At 35.9% G+C, this 16,020-nt stretch overlaps 1 protein-coding gene across 1 annotated transcript; it reads left to right on the forward strand.

The window, feature by feature from the left end:
- Positions 1 to 6,778: 6,778 nt before the first annotated feature.
- MS3_00000198 (uncharacterized protein) lies at positions 6,779 to 14,348 on the forward strand. Its single transcript, XM_051208058.1, has 11 exons — positions 6,779 to 6,911; positions 8,053 to 8,142; positions 8,501 to 8,563; positions 9,163 to 9,210; positions 9,258 to 9,314; positions 10,193 to 10,231; positions 10,717 to 10,782; positions 11,746 to 11,805; positions 12,376 to 12,444; positions 13,216 to 13,250; positions 13,699 to 14,348. Exons 1-11 carry the CDS (start codon positions 6,845 to 6,847, stop codon positions 13,717 to 13,719), a joined length of 615 nt encoding a protein of 204 aa, XP_051067218.1. The 5' UTR covers positions 6,779 to 6,844; the 3' UTR covers positions 13,720 to 14,348.
- Positions 14,349 to 16,020: the final 1,672 nt, after the last annotated feature.

Genomic DNA, 16,020 nt, shown 5'->3' on the forward strand with positions numbered 1-16,020 from the left:
AATTCCCAGTTACTCAATATAGCAGACCTGAATGTGAGAAAGTTGGCCACGTACTTATTTTTATTAAGACTTCCACAAACAATTGATTATGAATGCGTAAATATTCTAGACCATAACACTCTTACTCACTTACTTATGTCCGTCACACCTCATGAAGGAGCATAGGTCATCCACCAGCATTCTTCATACAACTCTGTCTTCAGCAATCCTTTCCAGGTGTTTTCAGTTGCTATTCATTCTTTTCATGTCTACTTCCAACTGCCGACTCAGAGTGTTTTTTGGCTTTCCTGTTTTCTGTTTCCATTCAGGATTCCAAGTTGGCGCTTTCTTTGTGATGCTGTTTGATGGTTTCCATAATGTATCCCCTATCCGCCTTCAACGCCTCTTGCTAATTTCCTCTTCAGCTCAAACCTGGTTTGTTCTCTCCCACAGTATGTTTTCTTTCATACTCTCCATGGAATACGTTTCTCACCAATCCAGAGGGAATGTCATAACATATGTATATTCATTCCACAAAGGAATTATTTAAAGTCTGTAGGACCAAATAGAAGATAGGTAGAATGAATGATGTCGGAATGATAAAGTAAAATAGAAGGAGGAACTAATTCATTATGGTACATATTATAAACATAAAATGTTAATGGAATTCACTTATTCATTACTTAACTGATAGATGAAATGAATGTTTGGTATGAAAAAGAAAAAGAAGCAATATCAGACGTTTGATAAAAATATGATTACATAATTATGTTTATCATTAGTTTAACAAAACTATCAGTCTGGCTCTTCAATAACGAATTGAAGAGCTGTTCTGTTGTCGTTGGAGACCAGAACTTGCACATTCCATTTGAAAGTATGATATCTTAGGTCACTCATGTAAAATTCTACAGTAAAATTCCTCAGCAATTCACTCATGGTATTGTGCTATAGATCGAACATAACACATTATATCCGCTGCCCGTTTGTATATTCAAGTGACTTAACGCCCATCATTTCATGGTCATGCCTTCGCTCAATTTGCAATACTGTTTGCAATAGGTGCTTATTCAATATCTGAGCATATGTGTCCTCGTATGGATGAATCAAATAACCACTGAGAACATATTGGTACATGAAATGTTCACGAATGAATAGGCTGTGAGTCTGCTCAAAGAAATTGTGATTAGTAACATCACAGAGTGTTAGTAATAGTTGTGATACGAGACATGGACTTCCGCAACTATTTCATACACAAAAATCACTTTTATGATTTCAAGTCTAGTGATCTATGAACTATAACTGGAATTTTGTAGTTGATCCACTCTAACTACGATCAAGAGGTCAGAAGTTCAGATACAGCTCCATTCACATTAAGGTAGGCATTATGATGAAAGAAGTAACCATCAGGTGAACAGTTTGTATACACAAATCTATATTTGGTAAATGAATTACAGCACTATAATTATAATTATTACTATTACTATCACTACATAACTTCTGTATAAGATTAGTCTAAAATTGTCTGTGTACTGATAACCTTGTAATCAATAATTTCATTTACTCACGACCAAAATATCATTATATTACTCAATATCTATATCAGTAGTTTCATTGATACCATCAAATTACATTTTGAAAAAAAACTATTGGATACTAACAGTAGTGATGATTGTAAGTGACTGATAATAATAATCTACATTATCGTATTTTGACCAATGCTCATTTCTAATGTAATAAAATATTAAGACGGCCAATTTTTTGTAGATAAACAGCCTGATACCACTTATTGAACCAAAAACACCTACTACGAGAAATATTTTGCCGAAAGTTCACCATTTCACTGAATTCAGACAAATAGAGCCAGATGAGCATCATGAGTTATGAGCACAGAAGTAACTCACCTCGGAATCTAAATAAAGATTTATGACTTCTTGGTTTTAATCTCTTTATATGGAACAGTTTATCATTGCTGTCGTTTGTCAATGGTCACTGTATACTGAGAGATAAAGGAAACCACTGATTCAGCACATTCTTGTCAAACTTATTGGCCCGGCATCTGACTCCAGTGAGATCGTTAGAATTTCAAGGAAAAACACAATTCCGAGAAGAGTTAACATAATGATTATGGTAATAGCAACATTCGGGTGTATCTGTCCCGCCTGATCTACAGACCTTCCAAAATCGTGGATAATGACAAGTTATTACGTTCAACAAAATAAAATCCGAACTACAAGGTTTATCATCACTAGTGGCAAAGCAAAGAATAGCTCTACAGGCTGACTGGACGTAACCAATTTTACCACCTTTATATCATTTGACATGAAGAAATCCATATGAAATCCATGGCAAAATAAGCATTCGCCAAACATTTGCTCACCTCTGTAACCTACTATGCAACTCCTAAATGATTGGTGACCTGCATGACCTTGAGCACGCATTGTATGAATGCAACTAAGTAATGCAGTATAACTCTTGATGTTCTAAGTAATCGTTCTATGAACGTTTGCCTCTTTCACGGGACTAGAAATTAGTACAATTTAGACGATTTATTAGCAGTTTCTTGTGAGTTGCATTGTGGTGTGTGCTACTTATATTGACATAAGTAGTATATGATGTTAGTCATGAACAGAAGGTCTGGCAGCAGAGAGACAAGAGGATCGAACAGTAAAGAATGGAAACAAGATGCAATTTGTATGAAAATGCAAGAACAGTGAAGTCTGAGCCATTTTGAGACAACCGATGGACATTTTGCAAATTACGTATTTACTTTATGATTGATTGTTAGATTATATTAACAAGTCCTGTAATTTTGTGTCGGATACATTCGATTGTTCCCCACTGGTGTTCTTGTTCACTACAGCATAACGGAGCAAAATAGGTCTACCTGGAAATGCCAAAGGTAAATGTAAGGAAATTAGTCACAACTTTAACATTCGCAACACCTTAGCTAGTCATAGTCCAGATTTCCAATACTTCCACATAAACCACAAAAGCATAAAAAATTGAAAGTATATCCAGATGTTCCAACACAGAATCCATCGTGATGCCAATATGATAATTAAAAGTATTTCAATTATTGTTCGTGATAAAAGTCCACGAAATAGTGGAAATGAAGTCAAATCGAACTAGATGAGCACAAACAAAGGCATTGTATTCGGAATTCGTAACCAGCAGGAAATCAGGTACAAATACCAAAAATCATTCGAACACAATCGTTTCTCATGATCTGCTTCTCTTTGTTTCACTTTCAGTTAGCCAGTAAAGAGCAAACATATTTGAGATTGCTAGTGCATTTTTTGACAGTTGGAAAATATTGCACTGTAGGATCAAAGGTAAAAGTGTTTGCCTAAACTGACTACAAAGTTCTGACATCACGTTTCTTAGAAAAAATTTGTTTGCTTGTATTAGGTAAATAGAAATTCACAAAATAAACATATACATAAGACAATAAAAATTGCGATCGGAAACCGAAATAAATATTCCCATGTACAGTGATAGTTCAGACAATCTGAATGTGTTACAGCCCACTCTCAATGTTTTGATTTCGTTCATCCACCATAAGTTTTGTTGGTTCATCGCTGACACATTTTGTTGGTAGATGCGTCGTAATTTCACCTACAAATTCGCCAGTTGATGTAATGTAGTGTGCTCCAACTGAGAAAGGAGATTCATCTGAATATGATGTTAATCGATCACAGATACACACAATATTTCTCATATCATATTTGACGATGATGTGCCAACCCATAGATGTTGCTTATTTTTGATACATAAAACTTTGACTACTGTGTATGTCTGTTCACGAATTTACAATATGAGATTCAAAATATTTGATGCATCTGAATGAGGCGACATTGGCGGCCTGCTTGTATTGGTGGACTAGCTGTTCCTACCATCTAGATATTTCAAAGAGTTATCCGTTTCCATAATTCATATAAGGTATGAACCGCGAAATGGAACATCATAATATTACCATCAAAAATAGTTTTTGACACGGATCACAATCAGTGATGCAAATATGAAACCTACTGAAAGGCAAGATTAGCTTCGTTGAAGTTTCTGTTGTACTCTGGTCATGAAGAAGAGAATGCCTCTCACACACAGGCAATTTCACTGATGCTGTTTGTACAAGCACGAATCTCATGGATACAGGATGGTCAATGCAACTTTCAGAACAAAGAATGAGGGGATTACAGTGCATATAACATAGTGTCATGCACCCAACAACGAGGTCAGTGAAGAAGATAATGAATAGTTTTATGAGAGGCTGTGGCCGACCGTAGAGAAGCATATAGGAAACAACCTGACCATCCTGGTAGAGGACCCGAACGCCAAAGACGTAATGGACAACATCAGGTACAAAGAAATCACGGAACGAAATGAAAATGGCAAAATACTTGAACATTTATCTGCTTTCAACAGCGAAGACATAGATGTCATCATTCTTCTCCATGAACGCATTCACAAAGCTACATGGGCTTCGACAGACAACACGGCAAAGAACCAGATCAATCACATCTACATCAACGAGAAGTTCAGACGAGTCAGTGGAAAACGTGAAAACAAATAGATGAGTTGACATAGCTTCAGATCAGTCCAACTCTGTCACAGATGCTTTATCATGTGTAACATTGATGGTATTCTCTTTGTTGTGCTTGAGGATCTTGGCTTTTCGCTTGTGTAATTTGAGGCCTACTCTGGAATTTGAGTCTACGCAATCTTCCATTCTGTTCAGCAACATTCTTTTAAAAACCTTTCCTGGTGCTGAAAACAATGTTATGTCTCTGTCGTTCTCACATTTTTTCAGATCTTCTATCTTTGGTATTTTGATGAGGTATCCTTCTTTCCAGTCTGTCATTCACACTTGTTTTTCCTTCCAAGTCTACCTGAATAGAATGTAAAGAATGTTAGCAGTTAATTCTCTGTTTGAGTTCAGTGCTTCATGTAATATATTGTCAGGTCAGTTAGACAGGTATGTAGAACACTTTGATGAGCTCGTGAGTAGACCGGCCTCACCAAATCCACCGGATATCGAAGAACCATTTACAGATTTCTTCAGACGCTACTCGACCGACAATCCAGGAAATCAGTGAGGTCATAGGATGAATCAACATTGGAAATGTAGAAGATCCAGACAATATATCGGCTGAAGCATTTAAGTCAAATATGGAGGCAACTACAAAGATGATCCTCATAATCTTCACCACTCTACAGATCATTGTTGAACGATAAGTCGAATGGAACTCATCATCAAACATCAACGTTCCTGACTGCAAGAAATCATTTGACTGGGTGGAAAGGAGAAGCTTGTCGAATCTACCTCAACACTGTGGAGAACCAGAGTAGATGGCCTCCACTACACATATATTATACGAGTGACTGAAGTGTGGAGTCCTGCTTGAAGTGATGCTCACATTTGTTGACTCTTGGAATTACTTTTTCTCCTGGATGTCGACTGGACTGTGGAAACTGAAATCGTCAAAGTTGGAGTAAATATCAAATTCAAAAGAAATTTTAGTCAATACAACATCAGATTCTTCAGCACAAACGTCTACATAGCCGTGTTGTACGGAGCTGTAACGTGCTGGTCTTCTACGACGACCACCAACAGGTACAGAAATTGACAATGATCTATACGAGATACACTAGACCCGTTAAACACTAACCATCAGCAACAATATACTGTGGCAGAGAACAAACCAACTTCTAGCAGAAGAGGAATTCAACAAAGAACTCTGGAGGCTAGTTGGACTGACATTGTGGAAATCATCAAACTGCGTCAACAGTCAATCTGCGAATTAGTGACTTTGTACATTACTCTATCCGCTTCAGTTGAAGAAAATATCAAATTCCAAAGAACTTTCCATCAATACAAAGGTCAGAATCTTCAAATTAAACGTGCTGATCTGCCACAACCATCATAAACATATGCAGATATTTATGAACAGTGTTCTGTGCTAGACGCTTTAGTACCGTTGAACAAGAACATTCAGCAACCACCAATCGTGGCAGGGAACAAACTAACTTCTAGCTCGAGAGGAATTTACTGAATGTCTTTGAGGGTAAATCGGACGCACATTCTGGAAACCATCAAACTGCATCAACAGTCAAGCTGCGAATTAGAATCCTCAGGGCGAAATGGAATGAGGGAGACATAAAGAAACATTGTGTCGGAAATTTGATGCAGGGAACAAATTAATGAGTATCACTTGACAACGACTGGAAATGAGATTCCAGAGTGGGTTTGTTCAGATAATCCTAATCTGACGATATGAGTAAATATGAGAGTTTCAGGAACCAATTTGAAAATTTTGTTTCATGAGTAGACAACTTACAAAATAAATGAATATTTGTTTAATGTTTAATGTTTCAGGTAAAATACCTTTCTTATTCAGGTAAACATTTACCTAGATATTACGTTTAGAGATCATACGATGACAGATATAAAGAGCAGAGTGTATTTATAAAATTCTCTTTTCTAATTAGCAGTAAACAACACTGTTCAGTTTATTTGTCTTACTTTGAAAGGTCGTCTGATCTCAACTGTTCTCTCTTTAGAAAACACAAACTTCATTCTTGAATAATAATGAGACGAACTTGATTCACAACGAAAGGTTTTATTCAAAAAGTCTATTCATTTTTAAATTAAATGGTGGTTGAACATTCTTTTAAAGATGCCAATGTCGGTCAAATAAGAATGCAACGTGTCTGTTTGTGTTTTATTCATTCACTGAATCTTGCATAGTTTCTAAATGTTAATTAGATTGTCTGAACTTTTATATGGTAAATAATATTCACACCATCTTCCTTCTTCATTTCATCATCGTATATAAGCAGAAGAATAAATTCTGTAGTTTCAATGAATATGGTTCGTTTGGTTTTGGTTCACGTTGCTTCGCTGCTTTTTCTCCTTCAAACATCCAAACAGACTGGTAAGTTATCAGTATTATTGAAAATGCACTTTTACAAATACATGCTGAGATATTCACGTCTTATACAGTGTACAAACAGAGTCATATCACTAACATTTTCGCCATCGCCATCATCGTCGTCATCATTCTTTAATCATGACTTAAACATGATGTAAAGCGTATGATGTTTACGTGGATTATTTTACTCCTACTATTGTTTGGGCATATTAGTCTGTTTTATAAATTTGTCGTTTCTCCTTTCTATCTGAATAATGCTAAGATAGGTTCTAGACAAATGTATACCGTTTGAATTCATTGTGATGACTCAACCACATGACACTAATTGACCGGAACACTGATTGAATCGAAATACTTGTTTCTGTTGAAAACCATACGTTGATATTCGACCATTGGCTTTCTCCTTACATGTATCATTTAAGGTGTATCATCTTGGTAATAATTGTCCACCAGGACAAACACAATCACGAACCTTCAGTCAGTCAACATTTTATGAATTTGTGGTTTGAAACCACAAATTAATCAATACAAATACCATTTCACTCCATAATTGAATTTGTCTGACATAATTGCAATCGCAGATCAAACCATATGAAGCGTTATTACAATGAGTAAGTAGGTAATAAATTCATCCGTTGACCGATGAACCGTTACGACTAATTTATGACGAATCTGTGGTTTCACTTCATTTCACTTAGCTTTCTTCTCTTCGCTTCGTTCCTTTGATTATTTCTCCAGATCAATGATCGTCCAAAATACATGAATTTGAAATCCATCCTCATATTTGACCTATTTAATTGCGTTATTCACCAACGCTATTAAATAAGTCGATGAAATATACGGGGATGGGCGATATATATATTTCGACAGACATCCAATTTAACTGGGGTCAGATCCCAGATCAATAAAGTGGTGAGCCTATCGACAACATCGTGCGGTCTAATCGATGTTAAAGTGATGGGTCACAGAATACTACTCGTTTCGATGATGGTCCATGAGTAACCCTTATTCTGTAGTGTTCTGAATCTTGACAATCACATATCTATCTGTAGTGATCTGGTTCACTGCACTTAAATATGAACGTCAGTTCTCAAAAATCAACTGAACTACTTATTGTTGTGACAAATCCTGTTTCTTTTTTCAGATTACTACTCAATGAATTTTAGGGATGTTGCTCAGATGAGGTTTAATAAGTATGTTGAGAACTTAAGAACAGAGATTTATGATTTGCAACGTAAGTAACGGTTTTTTTAATTTTACAAACTATGTATCATACAAACAAATGTGTTCATATAACACACGTTCTATCGTACTATTTGAATGAAGTAGAATTTGATCCACTCGTTTGTATCCAAGGACCTGAATTTGATACATGTGTAATAGTGTTCTTGAAATCATATCAGCTCATTCATTATTTGCTGAGACGTGTTTGATGTTCTGTAATGTAATGACCTTATTTTACCCACACAAATAAAATCGTCTTTTCCTATGTTACTGGTAATTGTTTTCATAAGTAAATGATTTGAACATCCAGTAACAAACGTAATAATAAAACTCATTTTCATGTATGTGTGTGTGTGTTTAATCTCTAGAAACGATGAACAAATCGGTTCAATTCATCAGAGACCATGACAGCAAAATAAAAATTCTGAAAGGTAATTTGATTATTCAATCTTATATGACATAATCGTTTATACTAATGAATTTAAAGTCAAAATAAACTGCGCCCAATTAGTGCAAATCCGTGTTCAGTATGTCCAGTTGCTCGACTGATCCAACTATTTTCAAACCTTAAACATTTATCAATGTGATTCATTGAAAGATTAAATTAATTCTATCACGTTCAGTTTCTTCGTGAAAATTAATTGCCTCTCTATTTGTACACTCATGAAATTATTAACACCATTCATGCGCCCACTCTCTTTATACCTACCAATAAAATGGTAAATTAAAAATATAAAATTCTAGTGTGACAATAGTGCTATCTGTGCTATCTAAGGAAATTCCAGGGATTATTGATGTTTCACTTCCTCTCACCTGATGAACAAAAAACTATTGATCCAGCTTGCCAATATTCTCCAATAATACCACTAGTAGAATGTGTGATTGATGTCGTAATATCAAACCTCATTCATCTTACTTCTGTTACATCACATTATAAATAATTCGAATACAGCACAATACTATTTTTGAAATGTAACTAAATCACCTTGTTATTCAACCGAGTTGCCCAAATTTATTGTGTCTATTTCAGATGAAATCAGAAATTCAGTTCCAAATGGAAGTGAGAATGTTGATCAGTGTATGTCCAGAAATAATCGAGTTCCATAACTACATGAATGATTTTAGATATCAGCTGTAGAACCAACTATTGGACCGGTGATGCAGCCGCCAATGCTTTGTATCGTAAGAGAAATTATTCTCATCCAGTGTTTTAATTTCTATTCAGTATTTCATTATTATTGACTTGCGTTTTGTAGTGTTGAATTCGTTGGCCACAAATCGATCTCACATGTGAAAGTGAACAAAGTCCAACTGTCGAAGATATTATTCTTTACAAAATAAGATTGCAGCCTGATTGACGCCAGTAATTAGACACCCTGTAGTTTATCTTTGATAATTCTGACAAAATACTACAATCTCTCTCAGACATATGTACAGGAATAACACCCTGGTGAAATAGTTAGTTAGAATGAGAGGTTACTGAAGTATGATCCGTCAGTGAATAGTCTACACTAAAGTGTTGGACCTCGATGTGTGCGATCATTATTTTTAGTTGTATACCATAAACAATCCATCAATTTGATATGTGACTGCTCTTTTGCATCACAACTGGTATGCTTAAGCTAGTGTAAGTTTTATTCTGATACTGTAAGCAAACATGCTGTAGAATTAGTCACTTGTTAAAAGAAGTGAAACGAGATGCCTTTCGTCAGGGATTCAACTCTACTGTCCATCAACGCAACTTGAAGTGTAATGCACACTTGTCTCAGGGAATTGAACATTCTCATCAAAAGTTGTAATCAACATCCACATATCATGGTGAGGGTCAATACTTTAGACCAGTAAAACGATATGAATCGTTTATTTGAGATTTTCACTCCATTTCTAGCCAGTATCCGAAACAATTTCAAGAGTTCATATTTTCATGTTGAATCAGTTAGCGATATATTCAATCGTTCATCAAACCACATTCACTTGTCACTACACTAGATGTAAATTATTCATTAATATCCGCATTCAAGGCAAATTCATTTGCAATCTGCTTTTAATGCTTTTCATAGTTATCCAGAATATAAAGAACCATTACAAGAAAGAGAATAGTGAGTAATTTAATAATCGAACTGTTTTCAACATTCGGAGCATATTGACATACTTTAAAGACTGTTTCACTTTTCATCATGAAGTGAAGAGACAAATATGAAACACCGTCTCATACCACTTCGAAAATTCCGTATGCAGTACATTCTTCAAAATGAATGATGCTGTGCATTTAATTTTAATACTTTTAGTATGAATGGTCTAACACTCATCGATTCGTGATGTCAATCAAAAACATAACAAGTGACGATCTCGAGCTGAAAGTGAAGCGAATCATGAGTTCCACATATTTCAACATATCAGATATATCGAAATCCAATTTCCAGACAATACTCTCAGAAAGCTCACATGACAACAGTAGCTCATCAAATTCAGTCCTGAACACTGTTCACGAGTACCACAACACATTATTATTTTCCACTCAAATGTTGTAATTCTGTACGATGTTGCAGCTTGATGTTTGTTCGATTTCTCCAATTCTATATAGCGTTTGCTTACTTGATTTCGGCGGAACTGATTGCATGTTTTAAGGAGAAGGATGAACATTATGAAAGTAAGTCAAAATATTGAAATGCATGTAGTTCATTCCTATGCATCTCAAACATTTGACCGCCTCTTATATTTTTATCGGATCTAATCCATGTTGTTTGCCTGTCATTAACTACGTTTGTTTGATAGTTTAAAGACCGAAACATGGTATAAATGACTTGTGGTCAGCAGTTCAGTAAATAGAGTCGTTTTAATTCTTTCACAGCCTCGCATGCGTCTGTCAAGTATATAAGGCTGTTCGTCTAGTTCACCACAATTAGTGCTTTCGTGATCAGCATTTACGCGTTGCTGATGCATAAACGTCGCTTATGTGATTATAACGAAAGAAAATTAATTCCACATTGGGTCTGATCGACCTCTACTTCACACACTTTATGTCCGTATCATCGTTGCTAATTGCAGTATGCAAAATCTAGTGTTTAGTTAACATCGATAATTTAGCTGGGACTACATGACCATCTTGAGCATTTTCAATTTTGTAAGTATCATTTTCATCTCTAATTAATTGTAGGTTCTATGCAACACAAGTACATCATGTCGACATATAAAGCCGCAGATTTGGTAGGGCATCTTAAATTTACAATGAGAGTTTGTGTGGTGACGTCCAAAATTGGAGTTTATTCAGTTTGTGTGTATTGATTATTTGACTCTTCCATTGATGTGGTAATAACACAACTGATCAGTCTGTTTTGGCAAATGTGCATCTTGTACGGATTGCCTCCATATTGTCACTGAGTCGTAAGTGTTTTTAGCAGACATGGATGGTGGCTAGTAGAATGTCGAAGTAAACATTAACCCTAATATGTAGAGATATCCAATTGAGAAGTCTCTTATTCCTGTGTTAGCCATCATACATCTCTGCTCATAATTCATTTCCCATAGATCAACATGGTTTCTGGTAAAAATGACTGAATATGAATCTGATGAGGTGATTGGTCCTTTATTGTTTCTTTTATCAACTAATTAGAATTGAAGACGGATCATAGTGAAGCATTCTGTAATGGGTTGATACCATACAGAACGAAAGGTAATCTTATTTAATCTATCTCTCTTGATAATTAATGAATATGACAGACATAACCTGACATTCCTTACCGAAACACATACTCACCATTACAAACGTGTATTCTAGAATATCTACTTGCCTTTTCTTTAGTACGCTGAACTCGATTTCCCTCAATCAGGACATCATAGAACGGTCTGTGTCCTCTTTAGTAATAAGTTAAAGTAATCAGTTATCGAAATGAGACAGAAGCTTCATCACCTCCAGAAGCATTGCAACTCAAAATGAATAACAACGGGTGTAGTACTCATGAACGAAGTATTTCATGTTACAGCACAAATCAAGTCAATGGAATCAAAGGTGAAATCACCATTTTGATTTCAAGGACTAAATATTTACAATCACATTGACAATTAGGTGAGAATATGGGGAAATGGTAAAGAGACCAATGTGACTCTTTGTTATTCTTTCGCAGTCCATCTAGTATTATTATACAGTAGTCTGCATTAGTTCGATGCTGAAAACACGTTAAATGATATCTTCAAATAAACAATATTTCTGGGTGTTTTCCTAACTGAAATTATTTTGTTTCAGGTATAGTAGAAATGGACAATTTGTTTTTTGAGAAATCCAAGGCTGTTGCATATATGAATTCCAAATTCTGTGAGAAAAACCAATTGAATATTTTCATTTTTTGATTGATATCATGCACCGATTGACGCTAGACCACCTTTGGAAAGCTGGAAGCACTGGACGGCCGTTTCGTCCTATTGTGGGACTCCTCAGAAGTGCGCGTCCACGATCCAGCTCGCGGGATTCGAACACAGGGCCTTCGGTCTCGCGCGCGATTGCTTAACCTACTGGATCACTGAGCTGGCCGGCATCCAGTGGTGATAGTGTCTAACATCAATAATTTCATTGATTTATTAAGCAACATTGTCAGGTCTACATGCAATTGACTAAACGATGAATATTCACAAACTTTGGTACTATATGAAATGTCAATGAAAGCTTCAATCTGATGGTTTAATGGATGAAGGTAGTCACCAAGACACGGATGCCATAAACAACATAAAACAGTGTATTGATACTTATCTAAATTCGAAAATTCTTGCACAACTGACCCGCCATATTTGTGATAATTTTCAATTCAAATATCAAGGTGGAGACAGTGAGATAGAGTTATACGTTACAGACTATTTCAATGGCTGGAATTAAGCAGACCGACAAACAAATTGCAAGTATTCTAGTAAACATCACTTTCATATGAATATTGTTGAACGAGAACAACATATCGGACAGTTGCTTATACAAATACTCTTTGAGACAAAGGCAGAAAGCAACCACTAATTTATTTTCTTAGTCTTCTCATCAATGACGAGATGGATGTTGAAGTAAATAAACTCTCATTCATTTCATTTTCTCAAATTTCAGTTCAGTATAGACTTCTATTAAAATCACTCAAAGTGGTAAGTAACCAATTGGATCACATTTACTGACAATTATTATATGAAACAATATTTCATGGAAACATGTTGTACGAAGACCACACACTGTGTGCTCGGATAATGGAAGTGCACGAAATAAAGTTACAAACTACTTCAATTCAGTTCATTAGATTCAATTCATGATTCCTGTTGAATTGCAATGTCTTTTCAAATAGTTGTTTGAGATACAGTCTAGTGAAGTGTAGAATTGAATAAATGTTTACGATTGCAGTGCACAGTTGACCATACACGTGATTTTCTGATCCATGACTTCAGTGGGATCTACATCATGTTGCGTAGAAATGAATATATACATGTTGATCAAGATCAATCAGACAGTTTTACCTTTGTACAGTCTTTCATTTCAAATGTTCACTTGTATGGTCTATCATTTTATTAATTATTCATATGTTTTTTGTTTGAACTTCAGGTGATAATGCAAAGTCAATAAATTTGGATTTGGGAATGATGATCCGAACTTCACTCATGTTTCATTTAATCATATGTTGTAACAATTAATTTACTGTCAAAATAACAAATCACAAATTTTCTTTTTCATTAACAATATTAACCGTTAATATGAATTGATTATTAGTTATACATGATCATCACATTGGTGCAATAAAGGATCGTAGGGTCTGAAGTTAAATGTCTATAAATTTGTGTTCACTTGCAATGAGAATTTGGCTAGTGGTTGATGGAAATGAGAATAGTATGGAGAACATGGTGAATAAAAACGATGGATAAAGAGCATTTCTGAAAATGGCGACTGATTTCTGTGAATCACCGTGTTCACTGCAATTTACTCATCTCACTCGACCTTCTGAAAATCACTTTTCTAACTGGAGTAAATGTATAAGTATGAACTAACATCAGATAAGAAAACGGACCAATGGAGTTTCAGGTCCTTTCAGATAGTAAACACCAACTGGAAGTGGAAGTGGTCGTTTTCCATATAAACAGAGGAAACGAAGATTTTTGCAACTAACTACAAAAATGAGGATCTCAACAAATGATTTCTCGGGATCTCGCATCCCCAAAACCTCCATGTTTTGTTGGAGCGTGTTCTTGACATTCACACTCAACTTGGTCACTTGTCTCAGTTGTCGGCGCGCTTGCCTTTTGGATCGTAGGCTGATTTATTTTTTAACCTCTTCATTTTGTTGGGACTGGAGGTAGGTTGGAGCTGGCCAGCAAAACATCGAATGGGGGATTTGTGTTACTCGATGAGGAACATGTGACTCACCGTTTTCGTAGCTGGTTCCGGTGTCGAGTCCCCCTGTCTTGTTCTACCTCTACTTCATACATGTCTTGACCTAGATAACCAGCCACACATGTATCTGTCCAGAGATCATGGTTTGGTATGTTGTCCCGAAAGAACACCGGACGTCCCACTACGTACGTTGGCAGCTCGTGGATAGTAGGTGTGGTGTGGTCCTCTATAGCGTCAGGTTTTAAAGTGTCCTCAGTCTTCCTCCAACTAGGATCTCTGACGGGGACTTCCAGTCTGGCAACTCGTTGTTCGATAAACAAATGAAAAGTTCCATAGAAATTCGACTTTAGTAGAGCCCTTTTAATCGTGTTCACAAATCTTTCTGCAAGGCCATTCGACTGTCAGTGGTTAGGAGGAAAGAGGGAATATTTGATGGCTAGCCGTAGGAGGACTTCTTGATACTGACTGGAAGTACCTTGGGAACCATTATCAGATACAATTATATCAGGCGATCATTTCCAGGAGAAAATCTCCGTCGAGAGCTATGGTGTCTTGTTCGACGTTGGTGACACGACGAAGAGGATTTGCAGCCACCTCGAAAACCGTCAACCACGATTAAACAAATAATTTCGTTGATCGGGCCAGAAAATACTTTAGAGACTGGTGTTATATTAAGCCCACATAGGTTGTTCTGGTGTTTGAACAGATCAATCTATCCATTCTTCTCAAGCCACATATTTACTCCATCACTTATTCGCCTATTAATCCTGACTGTTTATATATCATCGTATGTGTGTTAATTGCTTACCTTACTCATTGTATGCCTGTCTCTTGTTTTTGTTCGACTGTGAATATTGATTCACTTTTGGCTAAGTTGCTCTGGCTCAGTCGCCAAATCCATTACGCGTCATTATGCTTTGTTTCGCTTTCCGATCAGCCATTGTACAAAATATAACTATTCAAAAATCCGTAGCAGCATTCTTACGGTTAATTTTGATAACGGTTAATTTCTGTCAAGCCCTTCCATCTGACAGACAATGTTATCGACATAATAACAATTCGTTTATTTCTTTGCATTAGTAGAATCGCTATTATGCCTACGCAAACGTATATATTTTAACGATTATTGCAGCCCACGGATATTTCTGTCTAACTCAAATCATGACCGCTTAAATATAGGTTGATGTAACAATTCTCCTTCCCCATATATATATATATATATATATATATATATATATATATATATATATATATATATGTACTTGTCTTATTAAAGCTAATTTTAGTCTGATTCGCCATACCTTTAGTTAATGTGACCATGAATTGGCCTCTGTATTCGCTTGCAATTGTTCGTTGGTTTTATCGTTTTAAGTATGCATGGCGTGTTTGTAATCCTGTGGTCTGTGCGATCAGCTAATAAACTGTAGTCGCGGCTTCTTATCGCCTTCTGAATTCTATCCCATGAAGTACGCGTAGTAACGGTTATCAAGGTGAACGTTTAATCAATCTGCGCATACTACAAAACTGGTAATCCTGACA

The sequence above is a fragment of the Schistosoma haematobium genome, chromosome 2, assembly GCF_000699445.3.
Source record: "Schistosoma haematobium chromosome 2, whole genome shotgun sequence".
NCBI classification, from domain to species: domain Eukaryota; kingdom Metazoa; phylum Platyhelminthes; class Trematoda; order Strigeidida; family Schistosomatidae; genus Schistosoma; species Schistosoma haematobium.

Bases quoted from the DNA above. Each gene is read 5' to 3' on its own strand.
- MS3_00000198 (XM_051208058.1), top strand. From the start codon at position 6,845: ATGGTTCGTTTGGTTTTGGTTCACGTTGCTTCGCTGCTTTTTCTCCTT. The intron at 9,211-9,257 runs GTATGTCCAGAA...GAATGATTTTAG, and splicing joins AAGTGAGAATGTTGATCAGT to ATATCAGCTGTAGAACCAAC. The intron at 10,232-10,716 runs GTGAGTAATTTA...AATTCTATATAG, and splicing joins CCATTACAAGAAAGAGAATA to CGTTTGCTTACTTGATTTCG.